The 17815-nt window shown below is 41.5% G+C and overlaps 2 protein-coding genes across 2 annotated transcripts; both read right to left on the bottom strand.

Moving 5' to 3' along the window:
• Positions 1 to 1238: 1238 nt before the first annotated feature.
• Positions 1239 to 9605, bottom strand: LOC139738353 (steroid 17-alpha-hydroxylase/17,20 lyase-like). Its single transcript, XM_071648990.1, has 5 exons — positions 9520 to 9605; positions 8631 to 8842; positions 7845 to 7967; positions 2656 to 2754; positions 1239 to 1495 (listed from the first exon to the last, which is right to left on the bottom strand). Exons 1-5 carry the CDS (start codon positions 9603 to 9605, stop codon positions 1239 to 1241), a joined length of 777 nt encoding a protein of 258 aa, XP_071505091.1.
• A 4803-nt stretch (positions 9606 to 14408) lies between these two features.
• On the bottom strand, positions 14409 to 17440 carry LOC139738352 (uncharacterized). The gene is made up of 3 exons (XM_071648989.1): positions 17260 to 17440; positions 16289 to 16462; positions 14409 to 14467 (listed from the first exon to the last, which is right to left on the bottom strand). Exons 1-3 carry the CDS (start codon positions 17438 to 17440, stop codon positions 14409 to 14411), a joined length of 414 nt encoding a protein of 137 aa, XP_071505090.1.
• Between the last annotated feature and the right edge of the window lie 375 nt (positions 17441 to 17815).

Raw genomic sequence — 17815 nt, 5'->3', positions numbered from 1 at the left:
TTTTATTTCATTTTATTTCACTTCATTTCTTTTTCCATTTTCAAAAAAAAAATGCACACAATTACAAACATAACGTAATTATGTGACCACCAAATTTTTTCTAAAGTATTCATATGGGCTCGTAAATTGTTCAGTGATAAGATAACAAACCTTGAACAAAGTCGCATAAAACTAAGAAAATAAACATTGAACAAAGTCGTATAGACTTAAATACCACCATATCCTGCAGTATTTCTGGTTCTCAAAAGTTTTGACTACTCCAACTATTTCATGTTAATCCGCTGAAATAAAACCCTTTGTATTTTGACTAGATTTGAAAAAGTATCATTCTAAAATATGGTTATCTTTTGCTTTTGCATAATTTTCATCCGTCTATTCAGGGAGGTGATCTCACCTCCCTGGTCTATTTTAGTAAATTTTGCTTTTCATATTATGTTTCATGGGGACTTTCACTGAATGAAAAAAAAAAAACCCATTGAACAATGTTTCGAACATTTCTTAAGACTATAAGAGGGTCAAATTTATTCTTGAATTTACGGGATGAGCATCACTCTAACAGTTCTCACACATAATCATGTGATACCCTCTATCACATTGTAAATATATATCGTAAGACATAATAATATAATATTAATATATGACATGATATGATATAACATTATATCATATTGTATTTATATTGTATTACATATAAAACACTTTCAGTAATGAACATAATTATATCAACATTAGATTTTACAACTTACGTACTAATAACTATCGTATTGAAATATAATTACTTTCTCCTTAAAATCGTCATGATGGTCATGTTTGTGTTGTTGTTTGGCACTAAGATTTCGATTTGAGCTATTACGGGTGACTTTTTTATAATATCATTACCCCGTTATGTATAGGCAAAGACAAGGTTATTTTACCATCAAACTGAACCTATATACCCACTTCTGTCATGTCTTTCTCATGCTCTTGTTTTATTTATCCACGTTCTTCTCCTTTTCTCTCTTTCTAAATTCTTTCTCACTTCTCTATGACTTTGTCAAGAGCGTCAGGTTGCAGATTCCAATTGTATATGTCAATTTTTAAATATCAAATGTTACAACGATATATCTGGGTAAATCATAATCAAATTCTTTGAAAAAAAAGATTAAAGATTGAAACGGCATTTCTTTTATGACCAAAACAAATCAATGTGATATAGATTTCTTAATTTTGGTTAGACGCGGGATACATTCATCGCTTGTTTATTTCCTCTCTTTGATCACGATTTCGTATGGTGTCAGTAGACGTCCGGCGGCCGTCTTGGGGATGATGTTGATAAGATTCTCGCTCTCCTTGCCCGGTACCTTAGAGAAGGTGTAGTTCTGGAGGAACCAGGAGAAGATGAGGAAGAGGTCAGCCTTAGCAACCGCCTCACCGAGACAGCTACGGCGACCCGCTCCAAACGGCATGAAGCCGGGAGGGTGCTGGCGGACTGTGCCGGCCTCGTCTAAGAAGTGTTCTGGTAGAGAGTGGAAGAACACACCAAATAATTGGCCAGAACCTAAATATCACTGAACTTAAGTTACAATATTTCACAGTCAGTTAGTAGGTTTCTACGACTCCCGAATGTGCCGATATAAACGTTGCACCTGGTGCCATTCGTGTATACGTACGAAGAAGCAGGCTGTATAATACAGACCAAACGCTTAATTAGGGATCTTTAAAGTTGTCGGTCAGTCGGTTGAGAATGATGAGGACATAAAGGTGCCTCGAACACTAGCTTTAGAGGCAACTTAACGCCTTATCATTCTCAAGCGACGTTTTGTATCTTTTGTTCTGCAGCAACACTGGATAGTGGTGCTGTGATGTAGTGCTGGTGCTAATTATCATTGACAAAACTTATTGATTGTGCACTTCAAGGGGTGCAATGTATATACGACCTTTGGTTGATATTCTGTATTTCATGTCACACTACCGGTTATCTCGGCAAAACCTCGGCTCACTTTGTCAATACGTTTCCCGTCAACCGGGAAACAATCAACGTAAGAACAGTACGTGGAATATATCGAATATTTTTCTTGTGTGCGTGTGTACGTATTCGTTTTCCTTCTTTTTGCATGTCTCCAAAACAGCAAGAATTACACGGAAATCATCAACTTCGTTTGTTTGATAAAAACTAATCATACACTCTCGCACAGTCTTTACATGAGTTCGATAAGATATGTAGGTCCATGATAAGACTACCGAATACATAAACAGGCTCGTAACACTATATATATATATATATTTTTTTTTTTTGGGGGGGGGGGGGGGAGGGGATTGGATATGGTTCGAAATCGAAATGAGTGAACTTTTCTGACAAAGTGAAGATAATTTTTCTCCTGTGGGAGGGGAAACAAAAATGTAACGTTCAATGTTGGAATACACACAATAGCGTGAGAACGTAGTGTCCGAGCTGGGCGTTAGAATCCCTTCCATATTAAGGAACTTCTGCACTTTGCGAAATTAAATCTAACAATGTGATGCATGCTTCGGGTGGAATAGTTTACAAAATTGAAGTCAGAAAAAACGACGATATGTTGGCTATGTATCGTTAAACACCCCCCCCCCCCCAACAAACAAAATTCTTAATTGCTGCATGATTTTGTCATTTGCTGAAGCTGTCCTAGGATTGCCTACCTGGCTTGAAGGAGTCTGGGTCATCCCATTCCTGAGGGTCAAAGTGCATTGAATGAAGGTTGACGATCACAATGGCTCCTTTGGGGATGACGTAATCACCTGTATCATTTTATATCATCAAAAGAATGAACATTTTTTTGTTTGTTTACCGTGTATATGACCGGCGGCCAGTCATTTTCATTAAAGAAAACAAATACAATCTCGAAATTATTCATAAAATACCGAATAGTATCAATTATCATAGTCGGACATCCGGGCAACACCTGGAGTCAAAACAAACCCACGACCGGCGTGTTTTTGTAAGCGAAGTTATCGACCTTTCTTCCATGATTAGCTTTCGGTAAATTCCATGAAACTATCAGACATGGTAAATGTTAACATATCTGGTAGCCAAAAGAAACTTTAATAAGAAATTACGATAAAGTCCCCTCTTGAATCTGTTGAATCCGCAAAGTACTAAAGTACTTGTGTGTAGTCATCACTGCTGATTTGAAGTGAACCCAACACATTAACAGTGCTGTCCACAAAGCAAATGAAGTCCAGGCATTTCTGACACGCAATTTTTGCATAAAATCCTCCCATGTCAAGGCCACAACTTACAAAACGTTAATTCGACCAATTGTAGAATTTCAAAGAACCTCATCCGCAAAGTGGAAATGGTCCAGAGAAGAGCTGCGAGTGCGAGATTTACTCTGAATAGCCACCATAATAGTGTCACCAAAGTGTCACCAAAACAACGGCGTAGCCAGGATTTGATCTTAGGGGGGGGGGGGCGGTTAGTCTGCGAGGGAGCGAAGCGACCGAGCCCGAGCGAGCGAAGCGAGCGAGGGGGGGGGGGGGGGCGTGGGGGGGGGGGGGAGGGTATGGGAGGGGGGTGTCCCCCCTCCCACGGTAAGAACTTTTTGCATTTTGCTGTTGTAAATGGTGCAATTTGATGCATGTTTTTGCGCGTTTTATCGACGTGAAACAGTCCCACTTGTTTAAGGTTGCAGTATATTTTAGTGTAGATTATCATTGAACAATTTGCCTATAATATGGTATAATTTAAATACACTTCTTGTATAAATTCTTTTCACTGAATATCATGAACGTGACTGAACCCGAGCGAGCGGAGCGAGTGAAGGGGGAGGGGAGGGTGTGGGAGGGGGTGTCCCCCCTCCCACGGTGAGAACTTTTTGCATTTTGATGTTGCAAATGGTGCAATTTGATGCATTTTTTTGCGTGTTTTAACGAGTTGAAACAGTCCCACTTGTTTAAGCTTGCAGTATATTTTGATGTAGATTATCATTGAATAATTTGCCTATGATATGGTATAATTTCAATACACTTCTTGTATTACTTTTTTTCACTGAATATCATGAACGCGACTGAACCCGAGCGAGCGGAGCGAGCGAGGGGGGAGGGGAGGGGGTGTCCCCCCTCCCACGGTGAGAACTTTTTGCATTTTGATGTTGCAAATGGTGCAATTTGATGCATGTTTTTGCGCGTTTTATCGACGTGAAACAGTCCCACTTGGTTAAGGTAGCAGTATATTTTGATGTAGATTATCATTGAACAATTTGCCTATAAAATGCTATCATTTAAATACGCTTCTTGTATTAATCCTTTTCACTGAATATCATGAACGTGACTGAACCCGAGAGAGCGGAGAGAGCGAAGGGGGAGGGGAGGGTGTGTCCCCCCTCCCACGGTGAGAACTTTTTGCATTTTGATGTTGCAAATGGTGCAATTTGATGCATGTTTTTGCGTGTTTTAACGAGTTGAAACAGTCCCACTTGTTTAAAGTTGCAGTATATTTTAGTGTAGATTATTATTGAACAATTTGCCTATAAAATGGTATCATTTAAATGATCTTCTTGTATCAATTCTTACACTGAATATCATGAACACTGTCTGTTCAGCAGTCAAACAGAAAAAAGCATGCACACGAGGGTGTAGATACACTGTAAAACATCGGTGTTAGATTTAACACCACGGGTGTTAAATCCAACACCGATCAAACTTCAATAAAGGACCACACCCACAGGTGTTAAAAATGCACTGTGATGGTGTTGAAAAGTGTTCACCTGACACTTCGTGGTGTTAATTTGACACTGTACCTGGTGTTATTTTGACACTGTACTGGTGTTAATTAAAAAATGACACCGCATGGTGTTGATTTGATATTTGCTGGTGTTAATATCAATGGTTTAACACCCGTCCAGCTTCAATAAGGGACCACACCAGCTGGTGTTACTTTGGTGTAAATTTATTTTCACATTTTTTCAAAAATCTAGTATTTTAATGTAAAATTCTTGATCGTCTTGTTTAAATTAAAAATCAACAAGAAGTGCAGTTACTAAGAAACTCTTCAAAAAACAGTTTAAAATTTGGAAATGACACCCGTATACACACCATAAATGAGCACCGAAAATTTAACACCAGCTCGGTGTTCACTATTTAACACCGGAGTTTTTGCAGTGTAGGGGAATATCCCCTCCCACACGAAGGTGATTTTGCATTTTCTGACCTGAAATTCAGCGATCTGTTGCAAATTTTTGGTGCAATACTTTTTCATCGAAGTGATAAAATCACGGAATTTAGCTCTTAATCCGAATGTGCACCATCTGTGTGTACACTGTATGTATAAAGTCTAGTGAGGTAGAGCTTAGGGGAAGGGGGATTCCTCCTCCCGCTCGCGGAGCTTTTGCGTTTTTAGAATTGAAATAAAGTGATCTGGGTATAGCCACAGTCTGCTTCTATGCATGGCGGAAGGGGGGGGGGGGTAGGGGCGGGCGAGCAGGGAGATGGCGTGGGCGAGTGTTATCCCCACCCTTCCCTTCCGATTGAGCTTTTGCCTTTTTAAAGGACAAGTTCACCTTCATAAACATAAGGATTGAGAAAATGCAACAATATTAGTAAAACACATCAGTGAAAGTTTGAGGAAAATTGGACAATCGATGCAAAAGTTATCAATTTTTTAAATTTTGTGTTGGAACCGCTGGATGAGGAGACTACTACAGCTTGTGAGTCATATGCGTACAACAGTATAAAGAAAATATAAAAGAAAATTCAACATATTTTCACTTTTTTCGCATAATAAAAGAGCAATTGACTTGCCTCTTTCTAAAGGCAGGGGGAATAATATTACCCATAACATTTATCGGTAACGAGTCAGGGGAATGTGTACTTTTTTCAAAAGATGGAATTTTGTGAAATTCTCTTTATATTTTCCTTATATTGTTGTACGCATGTGACATCTAAGTTATTCATACACTGCAGTAGTCTTCTCATCCAGCGGGTACTGCAAAAAAACTTCAAAAATTCATAACTTTTGAACGGATTGTCTGATTTTCCTCAAACTTTCCATGATGTGTTCTACTAATATTGCTACATTCTGTCAATCCTTATGTTTATGAAGGTGAACTTGTCCTTTAAGGTTGAAATTGAGATATCTCGTATACGCACATTTGATGGAATCAACATTTGGAAAATCACACACACACACACACACACACACACACACACACAAAACTGATGGGGGAGGGGGAGGGAGGAAAGGGTCGATTAAAAGGGGAAACTCCCCTTATACATGAGAAAACCTTAAGTTTTCGGAATATAAGTGATAACTCTTGTGCACTCAGAATTATTCATGACTTTTTGTAAATCTAAAAAGTGTACTAAGCTAGGGAAAGAGGCACAGAGGGGGAGGGTTTGGGAGGGGGTATCCCCCTCCCAAGCACGAGAGATTTTGCATATTTTGAATTGAAATTCAACGATCTGGTGCACACTTTGAGTGAAATATTTAAAAAAATATCTTATTTGATGAAAGGTTGCAAAGGAGACCCGCTTCATGTGCATGCATACAGTATACACGCATTTTTTTTCCGCCTCCCAAATCCCCGGTCCAAATCTTAGGGGGGGGGGGGGGCGATAGCCCCCATCGCCCCCCCCCCCCCCCCCCGGCTACGCCAGTGCACCAAAATGCTGCAAAAACTTGATTGAACCACTTTGTAAAGCACAGAGAAAATGACAGACTGCCCATGATATATAAAATACACAATAATCTTGCTCATCTTTCGGCAAAGGAGTATAATATCAAACAGGTTACCCAATCGACGAGAGCCACCCCACCACATTTCTATTATACCCCATTCCACAGAGATTTTTTCTCATCGGTCCCTCATCGGAAGCAAAAATGTTGCTTCCGGCCACCAATCGAAATGTATCGGATCGCCGTTTGATTAATCAAACTTCTTTGGTCGAGTATCAGGTGAGTGTCAGACATGTCGAGCGTGATCCTCATCGGACGATCCTGCCTCATCGGATCACCTCCCTCATGTCTAAATCTGAACTGATAGTCGACCAACACAGGACGGATCCACCGGACTGCGATTTGATACACTTCGGTGGCTGCTCGGTCACACTGCGGTCACCGGAATCGATAAACTTAACTTCCGATGAGTGACCGATGAGAGAAAATCTCTGTGGAATGGGGGTATCAGATACCATACTCGCGAACTGAATTGCATTGTCATTCATTCTTTCCGAGAACAGCAAGGCCGAAGCTGGATTCCTTGTCCTCGGAAATTGTTGCAGCGCCATCTATGGGGGCATTCCGTAATTGACTGACGGTTAATAACAGTGGCTAGTCTTTGTTCTTTGCTATCTATGTGCTTGTAAATATCGTCTGTAGATATACTGTATGATAATGTCAATGACACTCAAATGGACGTAAATTACGGTGTCTGAAAAAAAAACACTCCCAAATACTCCCAAAATGTACCTCTTGCTCGTCTACCAAATAAGAAATCTTGTGCAATTCTTAATTACACGAATCAAGACGATTCACTCAAGTCAAGAACGAATAAAAAAATGTGCGTTTTGATGAAGAATATATAGTAAAGAATGATGTATGATATGATTGGCATTGTAATTGTGGGTTATCAAATACTACTTGACGGTATTCATATGCTCGATCATGTCAGCGGAGAAACGTGCAATGATACTTGTCAGGAAATGTCTTGTGATGAGCTGTTGGCCAATCGGACTGTAAGAACATTTTAGGTGTTTCATGATTCTGAAATGCTCAACATTGTGGCAGCCTCAGCTCTGTTTGTTTTGATATTGATGAAAAATTATTATGAATACTCTATTCTGCTTTTAAGAGCGAACATCTCAATCTCAGTCAATCTGGCCAGTGTATTTACCTGTGAAGATGTCCAGCAGAGTCTGCATGATATGGACATCGGTCAGTTTCTCTACGTTCTCCCCTTCTCGCTTTGCATCTTCTTGGGCCTTCAGCAGCATGCTGTAGAAATCGCTGATGTTGTCTAAAAAAAAACCACACACACATCAAAAACGTGTAGATGAATCTACTTCATGTAACATGTTAGTTTTGCCCTGTGTGATGTCTTGGACGCTGCCATCATATTGGTATTAAGGTATGTTTTATTCTGATAGTAAGAGTAATTTAGCTCAGTAAATATTCGATAAAAAAAAAATCTAAAGGGCAGCAAATCTGAACTGCAAACCAACATTATGATTCCAAATTATATTGAAATGATGAATACACCAATTTGCAAACGTTAATACTGTAAGTCGGGAAAATATTCTAATTAAAATGTCCCTTCGGACGTTGGAATTATGATTCACTTCAATCAAGGAAGTATTGGCCGATCAATAAAATGACGTATATATATATATATATATATATATATATATATATATATATATGTATACTAAGTATATACGGTCGGGACCCCTTCTTGCACTCTCTATATATAACTGCACACATGACAATTTACACAGTCGTCACTACCTCTTGAACAGTTTCAAACTGCCTTTCCACCACATCCCGGGATTGTCGGCCGGCCAGAGGAGCCAAGGAAGCAATCCGAATGAGTTGCCAAGACATTTTGTAATTTGTGTTCACTTGCACTTGGCAAAATTAAAACTTACTTTAGTTCTTGAAATTCACTAAAAACCTCAATTACCAGGGTCGTAGGCTTGCTGTTTGTGTTGCGCCAGTTCAGATTTGATGAAATTTATGAAGTCATTCATAAGATCCTTCATCAAACGTGGCCCGCTGCTAGGGACGTACTTGGCCCAAGAGAAGTAGTCAGCTGCAAGACTGAGACCGAACTTACTGTTGAACTCGTCATTCATCTGCATCCATTCCTTCACTCTGGGGTCGTCAAGGGCGTAGCTAGATGGATGGAGAGGAGGTTAATGCTATAAATGGTAGTACAGATATTAACGGCGAAGAAAGTGTCTTAAAGAGGCTTTACAATGTTGAGATCGGGGTAGGTACAAATTATAAATAAAGATGTTATTAAGATTTATGTATTATTTTACGATTTTCTCCAGAAAACAAAATGGAATGTATATAAAAATATTCAAGTATGAACGAGAAGTTAGAATACAAGGAAGACGAAAGCAGATGATGAAGAAGAATATTTTTGTCACGTCGCTGCACGTCACTATATTTTTGGTGTCTCTCTTTCACTACAAAACACAAAACTCCTTCATTCTCCAATCTCCTCTCTCTTTTCTTCTTTCACTCTCTATTTTTTGTCTATCTCCTTCTTTCTATCTCTCTGTACACGTTTGATTGGATTTGAATCGACTTTGAATTTGAATTATTATCGTTTGTTTTTCACTACCCTCAACTCAGGCGATAATAAATGCGTGTTATCAAGCGACCATGGGACTGACAGGCAGTTTTCAAGTCATCCTCGAAGACTGGCAATGAGGTTGAAACACATTGCCTCGAGGGGCACAATCACTGCCGGTTATCAGAAACCTTATACACATCACGTGTGTGTAGTGCTTGTTGTGTATGTTTATACTGAAATCACCGGGTTTTCCCGTCGTGTGTAGTACCTCTTTCCAAAGCACATCTGCGACAGGACACTGGACGTAAGCAGAGTATTAAAGGAGGAGTCGAGGGTCGATCGGCTTCCCGCCATTCTCGGATAGCTCCTTCTCCACTTTCGGGTACACGCTGGAGACCAGTTTTTGCAGAGGCTTTCCGGTCGCAAAATGCCTTGATAATCCAGAAAATATGTAAGAAATCACATGGGCTATAATTTTGTATGTGAAATAGACTTGTATTCGGCGTGAGACATCAAAGTCATGCAGTCAAGGAATATTGGATGAATATTGTTTTACATAATCAAATGCCGTCCATAACACAACACAATCTGTGTACAATGTATTATTCTTACTAAATGTTCCCTTATCCGCCTGCTTTTACGGGAATATAGGATATCATTTTCAAAATATCTGTGCTTTAATGGTAAAATTTGTAGAAATTGGTTTCTATTCAAACATGATTATACAAGTTTCAAACACATTATATTTGTTCATCTTGGAATATGACTGGTTACTTGAAATGGCTCTACATACCTGAGGGCAGTGTGACCTAATTTCCTATGAAGCTTCCAAGTATCAGAGTAAGTACTGAGGATTATGTCCTTAAATCCACTTGTGAACAGCTCGGCTGCCAGGAATAAGTAAAAAACAAAGTGATAGAAACATGGTTTCATCTAGGGTAAAGGAAATGAATCTCACATTCATATGAAGTACAATCCGACTCATGTAGATTGCTAGATTGATGTAGCTTACCCTATTCGGCTTTTATACTTGTTACTGCAATACACAGTTCATTATAAATACCACCATGTAAACAGAACCATCACTTACACTTTTTCCTGTGACTATGAAATAAATGGAAATGATATCAATCAGTCCAGTAACCGATAGAGCAAATGTTCTTTGGCCAACTTCGCGCAAAGAAAACTCCAAAGATAAAAAAGCAAGTCATGTATAGGGTGTAACAATGCGACCAGTTTTACCCCACCCCCTTCTCCTCTCATTTGCATTAGGATTATGCATGCTCACATCTTAGCTTTATTTTGAACACATTAGCTAGGGACTATTATAAGGACTAGGATAAGGTACTAGTCTGACTAGCAAGTCAATAACACATATAGCCCAAGATTTTAGCAAAGTTCAGACAGGTGTGTTTAATTGGGTAGGATGCAAAATCTTTTGTGTTTGTGTATGCAAGTGAGTATGAGAGTGACTAGTTATGAGAGAGAGTGTGTGAGAGTAGACAGATGATACCAAGAGCTCCTTGCAGAAGGACGAAAAGCTGAGGAGCTGCAACCAGGCCCCTTTATGTGTAGCCATAGGGAATTGGTGGAGGCACTGAGGCTAAGGCACGCCCAATTTGCAAGGTGGTTTTAGCATGCCTGGCAAAACTACACATTTGCAGACAGCGTGACTTCTGGCAACACAGGCCAGGAGAAGCCAATTCCAGCGCAACTTTTGGCAGCACAGGCCAGGAGAAGCCCCACCTTCCCCCAACTCGACTCACCCCTTTTATGAACTGGATGAGCTGGGCTCATGACAACGCTCATAACAGCTCACGACAAAGCTCACGACAAAGCTCCCGACAAAGTTTCAGTCCGTCTCGCTATATAACGTGACATCCTACAGGATCAACCCCGAGCTGCTATTCAGCACGCAACTCTCTCTGCACTCAGCATTGCGCCACTCGTCAAACACTCGTCATTATTCGACATCGTTCGCCGTCGGTCGGACTTCGGAGTCCCGCTATCAGAACTGCTCGCCGTCCTCTATCGTCCTACAGGGTGACGCGTTTGCCCGTCGTTCATCCGCGCGTACGACCCGGAGACACCGCAATGTTGTGGACGTCACGATCGTGAACTGAAGGACTCGATAGAGCGATCTGCACCCCCCTTTTCAAGGTGCTACTTATCCCTTTAAAGTCCTTGCTTATGTTTACGTCTGCCACAATGTGAAATTGGTAGGATAAAATTTCTTGCAGCAACACTGTTTATGTAATTCCTTGGAAGTGTCAATTATTGTACCCTTTGATTTTTATTTCATTTTGACGAGCCGGAAAGCACCGAGCTTCGTCAATAATAAACAATTTATATCAGGGAATACATTTGTGCAACGCCGCCTTTCCTTCGAGTTCATAATTTATACCATTATACCACTGTAACAGGACTTATAATCATCGTCAGCCAGACTACCCAGAGCTAAGAGCTGACATAAATGGCGGCCACGAAGGGACTTTTTTCTTTTGATAGGTTAGGTTAAAGTATGGTTTGGTGTACCTACCCAGTTGTGTATTGTTTACCAATTCTCATGCAATTAAATATACATGATATATGCAATTCTCATGCAATGTCATATTCTAGATGCTGTATAGGTAATTCTGCCTTGTAACAGTGAGTCAAGTGGGGAAAAGGAGGCTTCATCATCTGTGCCTGTCTTCACTTCAATTCTGTGCAGCGCGAAATTCATTTTGGTAAGTGTGCAAACTTATCCTCAGTGCCTTACAGTATGGAGTGTGATAAATTCATTCCACAGGGAAAAGAATTTGGGTTTAGTGGCAGTGATTTGAAGGAGTATGTTGACGAGTGCAGTAAAGAAGCCAGAGATGAGAGAGCTGAAACTAGGTGAGCTGAGACAGATGCTAGGAAAGAACAAGCAGACTTGTTAGCCCAACAAATCAAACTAGAGGAATTGAGGAGTGCTAGTGGGATGGGACACAGGCCTAAGGTTGGGAATAGACCGAGCATTCCCCCTCTGCCTCTTTTTCAAGAAGGAAAGGATTTCATAGATAGTTACCTTTGTCGGTTTGAAAGACACGGAGGATTGGGCGCCAGCACTGTCCGCTTTGTTATCTGGTAAGGCCCTTGACATTGTCTCTAGGCTTACATCAGAGCAGGTGCAGGACTATGAGATTGTAAAATCGTCCCTGCTGAAAGGTTATGACCTTACCCAAGAAGGTTATAGGTTAAAGTTCAAGCAGTCTAAACTCCGCCAGGGTGAAACATTTGTGCAGTATGCTTCCCGAATCGAAAAGTATTTGGATAGGTGGATTGAGCTTAGTCCATACAATGATGATGTTCAGGGAATTAAGGCTTTGTTGATCCAAGACCAAGTATTTGATACATGTAGCAAGGAGTTACTGATGTTTGTCAAAGAACGTCAGCCTAGGAATCTGACAGAGGTCCTATCACTTGCTGATCAGCATCGGGATGCTCACATGGACCCTAGGATTAGGAGAACGAAAGACAAGTCCATTCATTCTAGTGGAGCCCAGCAATCCAGTTCATACACTGCCAATACAAGTAACAGTGATACTAATAGATCTAATTCCTCCCCAGGAGCGGTACCATTCAGAGAAAAATCTGGTCAATCTCAGTCACACGGAAAAAGGTCAATGAAATGTTTCGATTGTTCTCGATTTGGTCACTCCTCTTGGAATTGCCCATATAAGAAAGGTCGACAAGAGAAGGGTGCGAGTCTCACTGAGGGCAAGCCAGCAGCAGGTCGTTCCCAGGACATAGGACCAGCTGAGCCCCTACTCAAGGAATCCAGTGAGACTACCCACTTGCCGGAACAGACTGGGATGTGCTTGATTGTGAATCCATCACCTATCGGGATGGAGAATCTCACTGATGATGGAGCCACAGTGAAATTGGCAACCGGTGGCACACTTCCCGTACTGTCAGCGGCTGCATGTGGAACACGCGGAGACGCTATGCCAGTGTGCCAAGGCATGGTGAATAGGCAGCGTGTGGAGGTATACTTCGCGACTCAGGTTGTTCAACCGTTGTTGTGCGACGCAACCTCGTGTTAGAGGAGCAATTCACTGGTGAGCAGAGGACCTGTGTTTTGATCGATGGAACAGCGAAGAAGTACCCCGTCACAATTGTCGAGGTAGACACACCCTACCTAACGGGCACACTTGAAGCGTTGTGTATGGATTCGCCTGTTTATGATCTCATTCTCGGCAATGTGAATGGAGTCCGCGAACCAACGAATCCAGATGAGAAATGGGAGCCAGAAAGTCATCAGTCCAGTGCAGTGGAAACCAGAGGACAAAAGAGGCAAGCAAGGCGTGCACAACCAGCCCTTTTAGTGCTTGAACCACTGGAAAGCATGGTGTCTGTGGATGACTTGATAAAGGCTCAGCATGAGGACGAGTCGTTGAAATCGCTGAGAAACCTTGCAGAACTCGGAGATCAACGTGTGACGAAGAACGGCAACACTACGTCGTTTGTGTATAAGAGCAATGTACTCTACAGGAAATTCATTGATGTAACCCCCGGATCAGATGTGGTGATGCAAGTTGTTGTGCCATCATAGTTTCGGAATCAGGTCATGAAGCTGGCACACGAGTCCAACTTTGAAGGTCATCTGGGAAACAAGAAGACCCGCGACAGGATTCAGTCCCAACTTCTTCTGGCCTGGAATGCATGCCGATGTGGGACGTTATTGCCGTTCGTGTTGGCCATGTCAACGAACCTCTCTAAAAGGTAAAGAGACAAAGGTGCCCCTAGGATCAACACCCCTCATTGATGCGCCGTTTAGACGGGTTGCCCTCGACTTGAAGGACCGGATGGAGGAAACGTGCAAACTCTCCCAAAACAACCTCGGCCACTCAGCCGAGAAATGCAGACAGCAGTACAACCGGAAAAACAAAGAAGGACCAGCCTACATCGCGGAGCAATCTGCTTTCATCAACTCCCACTGAACCTCCCCATAAAGCGCAGACTAGTCCCAATCCAGATAAAAGTCGGCGTGGGACTATAAAACCTGTACTGGACGAGAAAAAGGATGTCCTGACCGACATCCCCCGACTGACAACCCTTGGAAAGCGCGACATCAGACAACCGAGCGAAGGACCAACCAAGAATAAGCCATACTCATTACCCCAGATTATCTCAGAGCACCTCAGGATATCTCAGATCATCGCTGATCATCTCAGCAGGATCCCTGAAACCTGAATTTGGGGACTGTCTCCAAATCAGGGAGATCTTTTTCTCTTTCTTCTTTAGATTATCGACACTGAATTTCCACCCCAATGTGTATTTGACAGGAGAAAGCCACTCCACTAACAGAAACTTATGCTTTTACTACGTTTTAATTTACTAATGTTTCTCCCCTTTTGAAATCATAAAAATTTCTCGGAGGGGGAGATATGTCACAATGCGACCAGTTTTACCCCCCCCCCTTCTCCTCTCATTTGCATTAGGATTATGCATGCTCACATCTTAGCTTTATTTTGAACACATTAGCTAGGGACTATTATAAGGACTAGGATAAGGTACTAGTCTGACTAGCAAGTCAATAACACATAGCCCAAGATTTTAGCATAGTTCAGGCAGGTGGGTTTAATTGGGTAGGATGCAAAATCTTTTGTGTTTGTGTATGCAAGTGAGTAAGAGAGTGCCTAGTTATGAGAGAGAGTGTGTGAGAGCAGACAGATGATACCAAGAGCTCCTTGCAGAGAAGCTGCAACCAGGCCCCTTTATGTGTAGCCATAGGGAATTGGTGGAGGCACTGAGGCTAAGGCACGCCCAATTTTCAAGGTGGTTTTAGCATGCCTGTCAAAACTACACATTTCAAGACAGCGTGACTTCTGGCAACGCAGGCCTGGAGAAGCCAATTCCAGCGCAACTTTTTGGCAGCACAGGCCAGGAGAAGCCCCACCTTCCCCCAGCTCGACTCACCTCTTTTATGAACTGGATGAGCTGGACTCATGACAACGCTTATAACAGCTCACGACAAAGCTCACGACAAAGCTCCCGACAAAGTTTCAGTCCGTCTCGCTATATAACGTGACATCCTACAGGATCAACCCCGAGCTGCTATTCAGCACGCAACTCTATCTGCACTCAGCATTACGCCACTCGTCAAACGCCCGTCATTATTCGACATCGTTCGCCGTCGGTCGGACTTCGGAGTCCCGCTAGCAGAACTGCTCGCCGTCTTCGTCCTACAGGGTGACGCGTTTGCCCGTCGTTCATCCGCGCGTACGACCCGGGGACACCGCAATGTTGTGGACGTCACGATCGTGAACTGAAGGACTCGATATGTAGAGCGATCTGCACCCCCCTTTTCAAGGTGCTACTTATCCCTTTAAAGTCCTTGCTTATGTTCACGTCTGCCACAATGTGAAATTGGTAGGATAACATTTCTTGCAGCAACACTGTTTATGTAATTCCTTTGAAGTGTCAATTGTTGTACCCTTTGATTTTTATTTCATTTTGACGAGCCGGAAAGCACCGAGCTTCGTCAATAATAAACAATTTATTTCAAGGAATACATTTGTGCAACGCCGCCTTTCCTTGGAGTTCATAATTTATACCATTATACCACTGTAACAGGACTTAATCTATCGTCAGCCAGACTACTCAGAGCCAAGAGCTGACATCGGGAAACAATTGAACGCTTTACACACATGAGAGCTTTTGCTTTCAATGAAAAAAATTCTGAAAATGAATGATTTCATTCAGAATATTTTTTTTTCAGCAAAGGGAATTTCTTCTAATAAAAGTTTTTTTTTCCTTTTAAAAAGTGTTTTTCCCCTTACAAGAGAGCCCCTTTTCCCAGATAAAGGCGAGTGTTTCTCTTAAAAGAGAGTAATATTTCTTTTTGCATCAAGGGAAAGTTTTCTTTTATCTTTTTCTTTTTAATTGAAAGCAAGAGATTTTTGGAGGTGAAGTTACATAACGCGTCCGGATCAATGTGGAGTCGTGGTGCAATTTGCATCACATGCAATCTCCAGTATATCTTCAGATAAACCACAACTATTTCTTACCCGAGTAGAAATCAGGTCGTCCGGCGAACTCCACACCCTGCTTTATCACAGCCTCCTTTACAAGGTCCTTGCGATTTAAGACCACCATCCATCGCTGTCCAATCTTGAGGCCAAAGATATCACCGTACTTCTTGGCCCATTTACCGAACACTACCTCTGGGCTGTCAGTCATGTCTACACAAGAGATGGAGATACTAAATTGGCTCAGATGAAATGGTTTAACCCTCTGTACCCTTTTGAATTTGATTTGATTGATTTCGATTTATTTTCATATTTCTCGATGAAAAAATACATCAAATATAACAAAATTAAATGAAGTACATGATATCAAGCTGGAGACATACATAGTGGTGTTTTGAATCTGTGAATCTTTTGGTGCTAATTGGATTTAAAACGAAAGGGTGAAAGAAATAATCGTGAAAAAGCGGTCCAGATAGTTCCATTTATACAACGAGGAAGAGCTAGGAATCCGAACGTGAAAGGCCTTCCTATTCTGTTCATAGGGTGTTGGGAGAAGTCTGTTCATGGAGCTACGTAGCTCCATGGTCTGTTGTTGATATTTTCCTGGTTTTATAGAGAATCTTGATTTTTCAGAACTACAAGCCTCATAATCATCTATAAACACCATCTATCGATCTATCTTTCTTCTGTTACTCTGTACATATAGGGCCGATATTATGTGTTTGTTTAAAAAAATCATGCTTTGGGGGTGTTTATTATGAGATGAACAGTTGGAACGTATGTAAAAATAATCATTCACCACACAACATGCCTGCAATGGACTGAAAATCAAAAAAGGATATCCCTCACAGACCTTGCTAAAAAAAAGAGAAGAAAGAAGAAGAAGAAGAAGAACCCAAAAAATCTTCCCGTCAAGAGAGAGGGAAAAAAGATACAAAGAGATGGAGAACTACAGAAATAAAAATAAACAAAATAAAGCCCAAACAACACCACTTGTTGTTTTAACTCACCATAGATACTACCCACAATGGGAAGACTCCTTGGTCCGGGCGGGAACCTGCTTGGTCGGCTGACGTTCCATATTGCCATGGAGACCAGAAGGACTCCAAGAGTAGCTGTGATGGTCAACCCATTGACCTGTCCGAGACTGGACTCCGTCATGTCCGTTAGGGTTCCAAGGAAGTCGATCATGGTGGTGTTACGACCAAAATCACTCTGAGAATGATCGCACAAAAGAAACCATCAACTAATGTTCAGGCGGTTTATTAACAGTGATATTGTGGGCACAGACTCGTAATCGGTTTTCACCTCGATCAGTACAATAATGATCAAGAGAAACAATTATAAAACAGTAATGGAATCACATACACGTACTACAGCCAAATCTGAAATCACAAGGTTCCCTTTGGAAATATCCAAATACGATGTTCGATGCACAGATGAATGATCTTTGACGCACCGATGAATGATTCCTCCGATGTTAATCCAGAGGCGAGGGTTGCGATAATCCTCGGTATAGATCCGGGGTAAAAATCCAGGATATACGTCCACGGCGAAATGTGCAGA

Source organism: Diadema antillarum, unplaced genomic scaffold (assembly GCF_040938485.1).
Source record: "Diadema antillarum isolate AM-2024a unplaced genomic scaffold, OU_Dant_1.0 seq00000738_RagTag, whole genome shotgun sequence".
Taxonomy (NCBI): domain Eukaryota; kingdom Metazoa; phylum Echinodermata; class Echinoidea; order Diadematoida; family Diadematidae; genus Diadema; species Diadema antillarum.
Note: the sequence above shows the minus strand (reverse complement) of the source record. Positions and strands in the feature narration are given on the sequence as shown.

Excerpts from the sequence above, each read along its gene's own strand:
- LOC139738353 (XM_071648990.1), bottom strand. The coding sequence starts at position 9,605 with ATGGCGGGAAGCCGATCGACCCTCGACTCCTCCTTTAATACTCTGCTT. Across the intron at positions 7,968-8,630 it reads ACAGCAAGCCTACGACCCTG|ACAACATCAGCGATTTCTAC; the intron begins GTAATTGAGGTT and ends GTTTTTTTTTAG. Across the intron at positions 2,755-7,844 it reads TCTGCTGGACATCTTCACAG|GTGATTACGTCATCCCCAAA; the intron begins GTAAATACACTG and ends AAAATGATACAG.
- LOC139738352 (XM_071648989.1), bottom strand. The coding sequence starts at position 17,440 with ATGATCGACTTCCTTGGAACCCTAACGGACATGACGGAGTCCAGTCTC. Across the intron at positions 16,463-17,259 it reads CATTGTGGGTAGTATCTATG|ACATGACTGACAGCCCAGAG; the intron begins GTGAGTTAAAAC and ends TCTCTTGTGTAG. Across the intron at positions 14,468-16,288 it reads ACGACCTGATTTCTACTCGG|GTTTCAGGGATCCTGCTGAG; the intron begins GTAAGAAATAGT and ends CCCCAAATTCAG.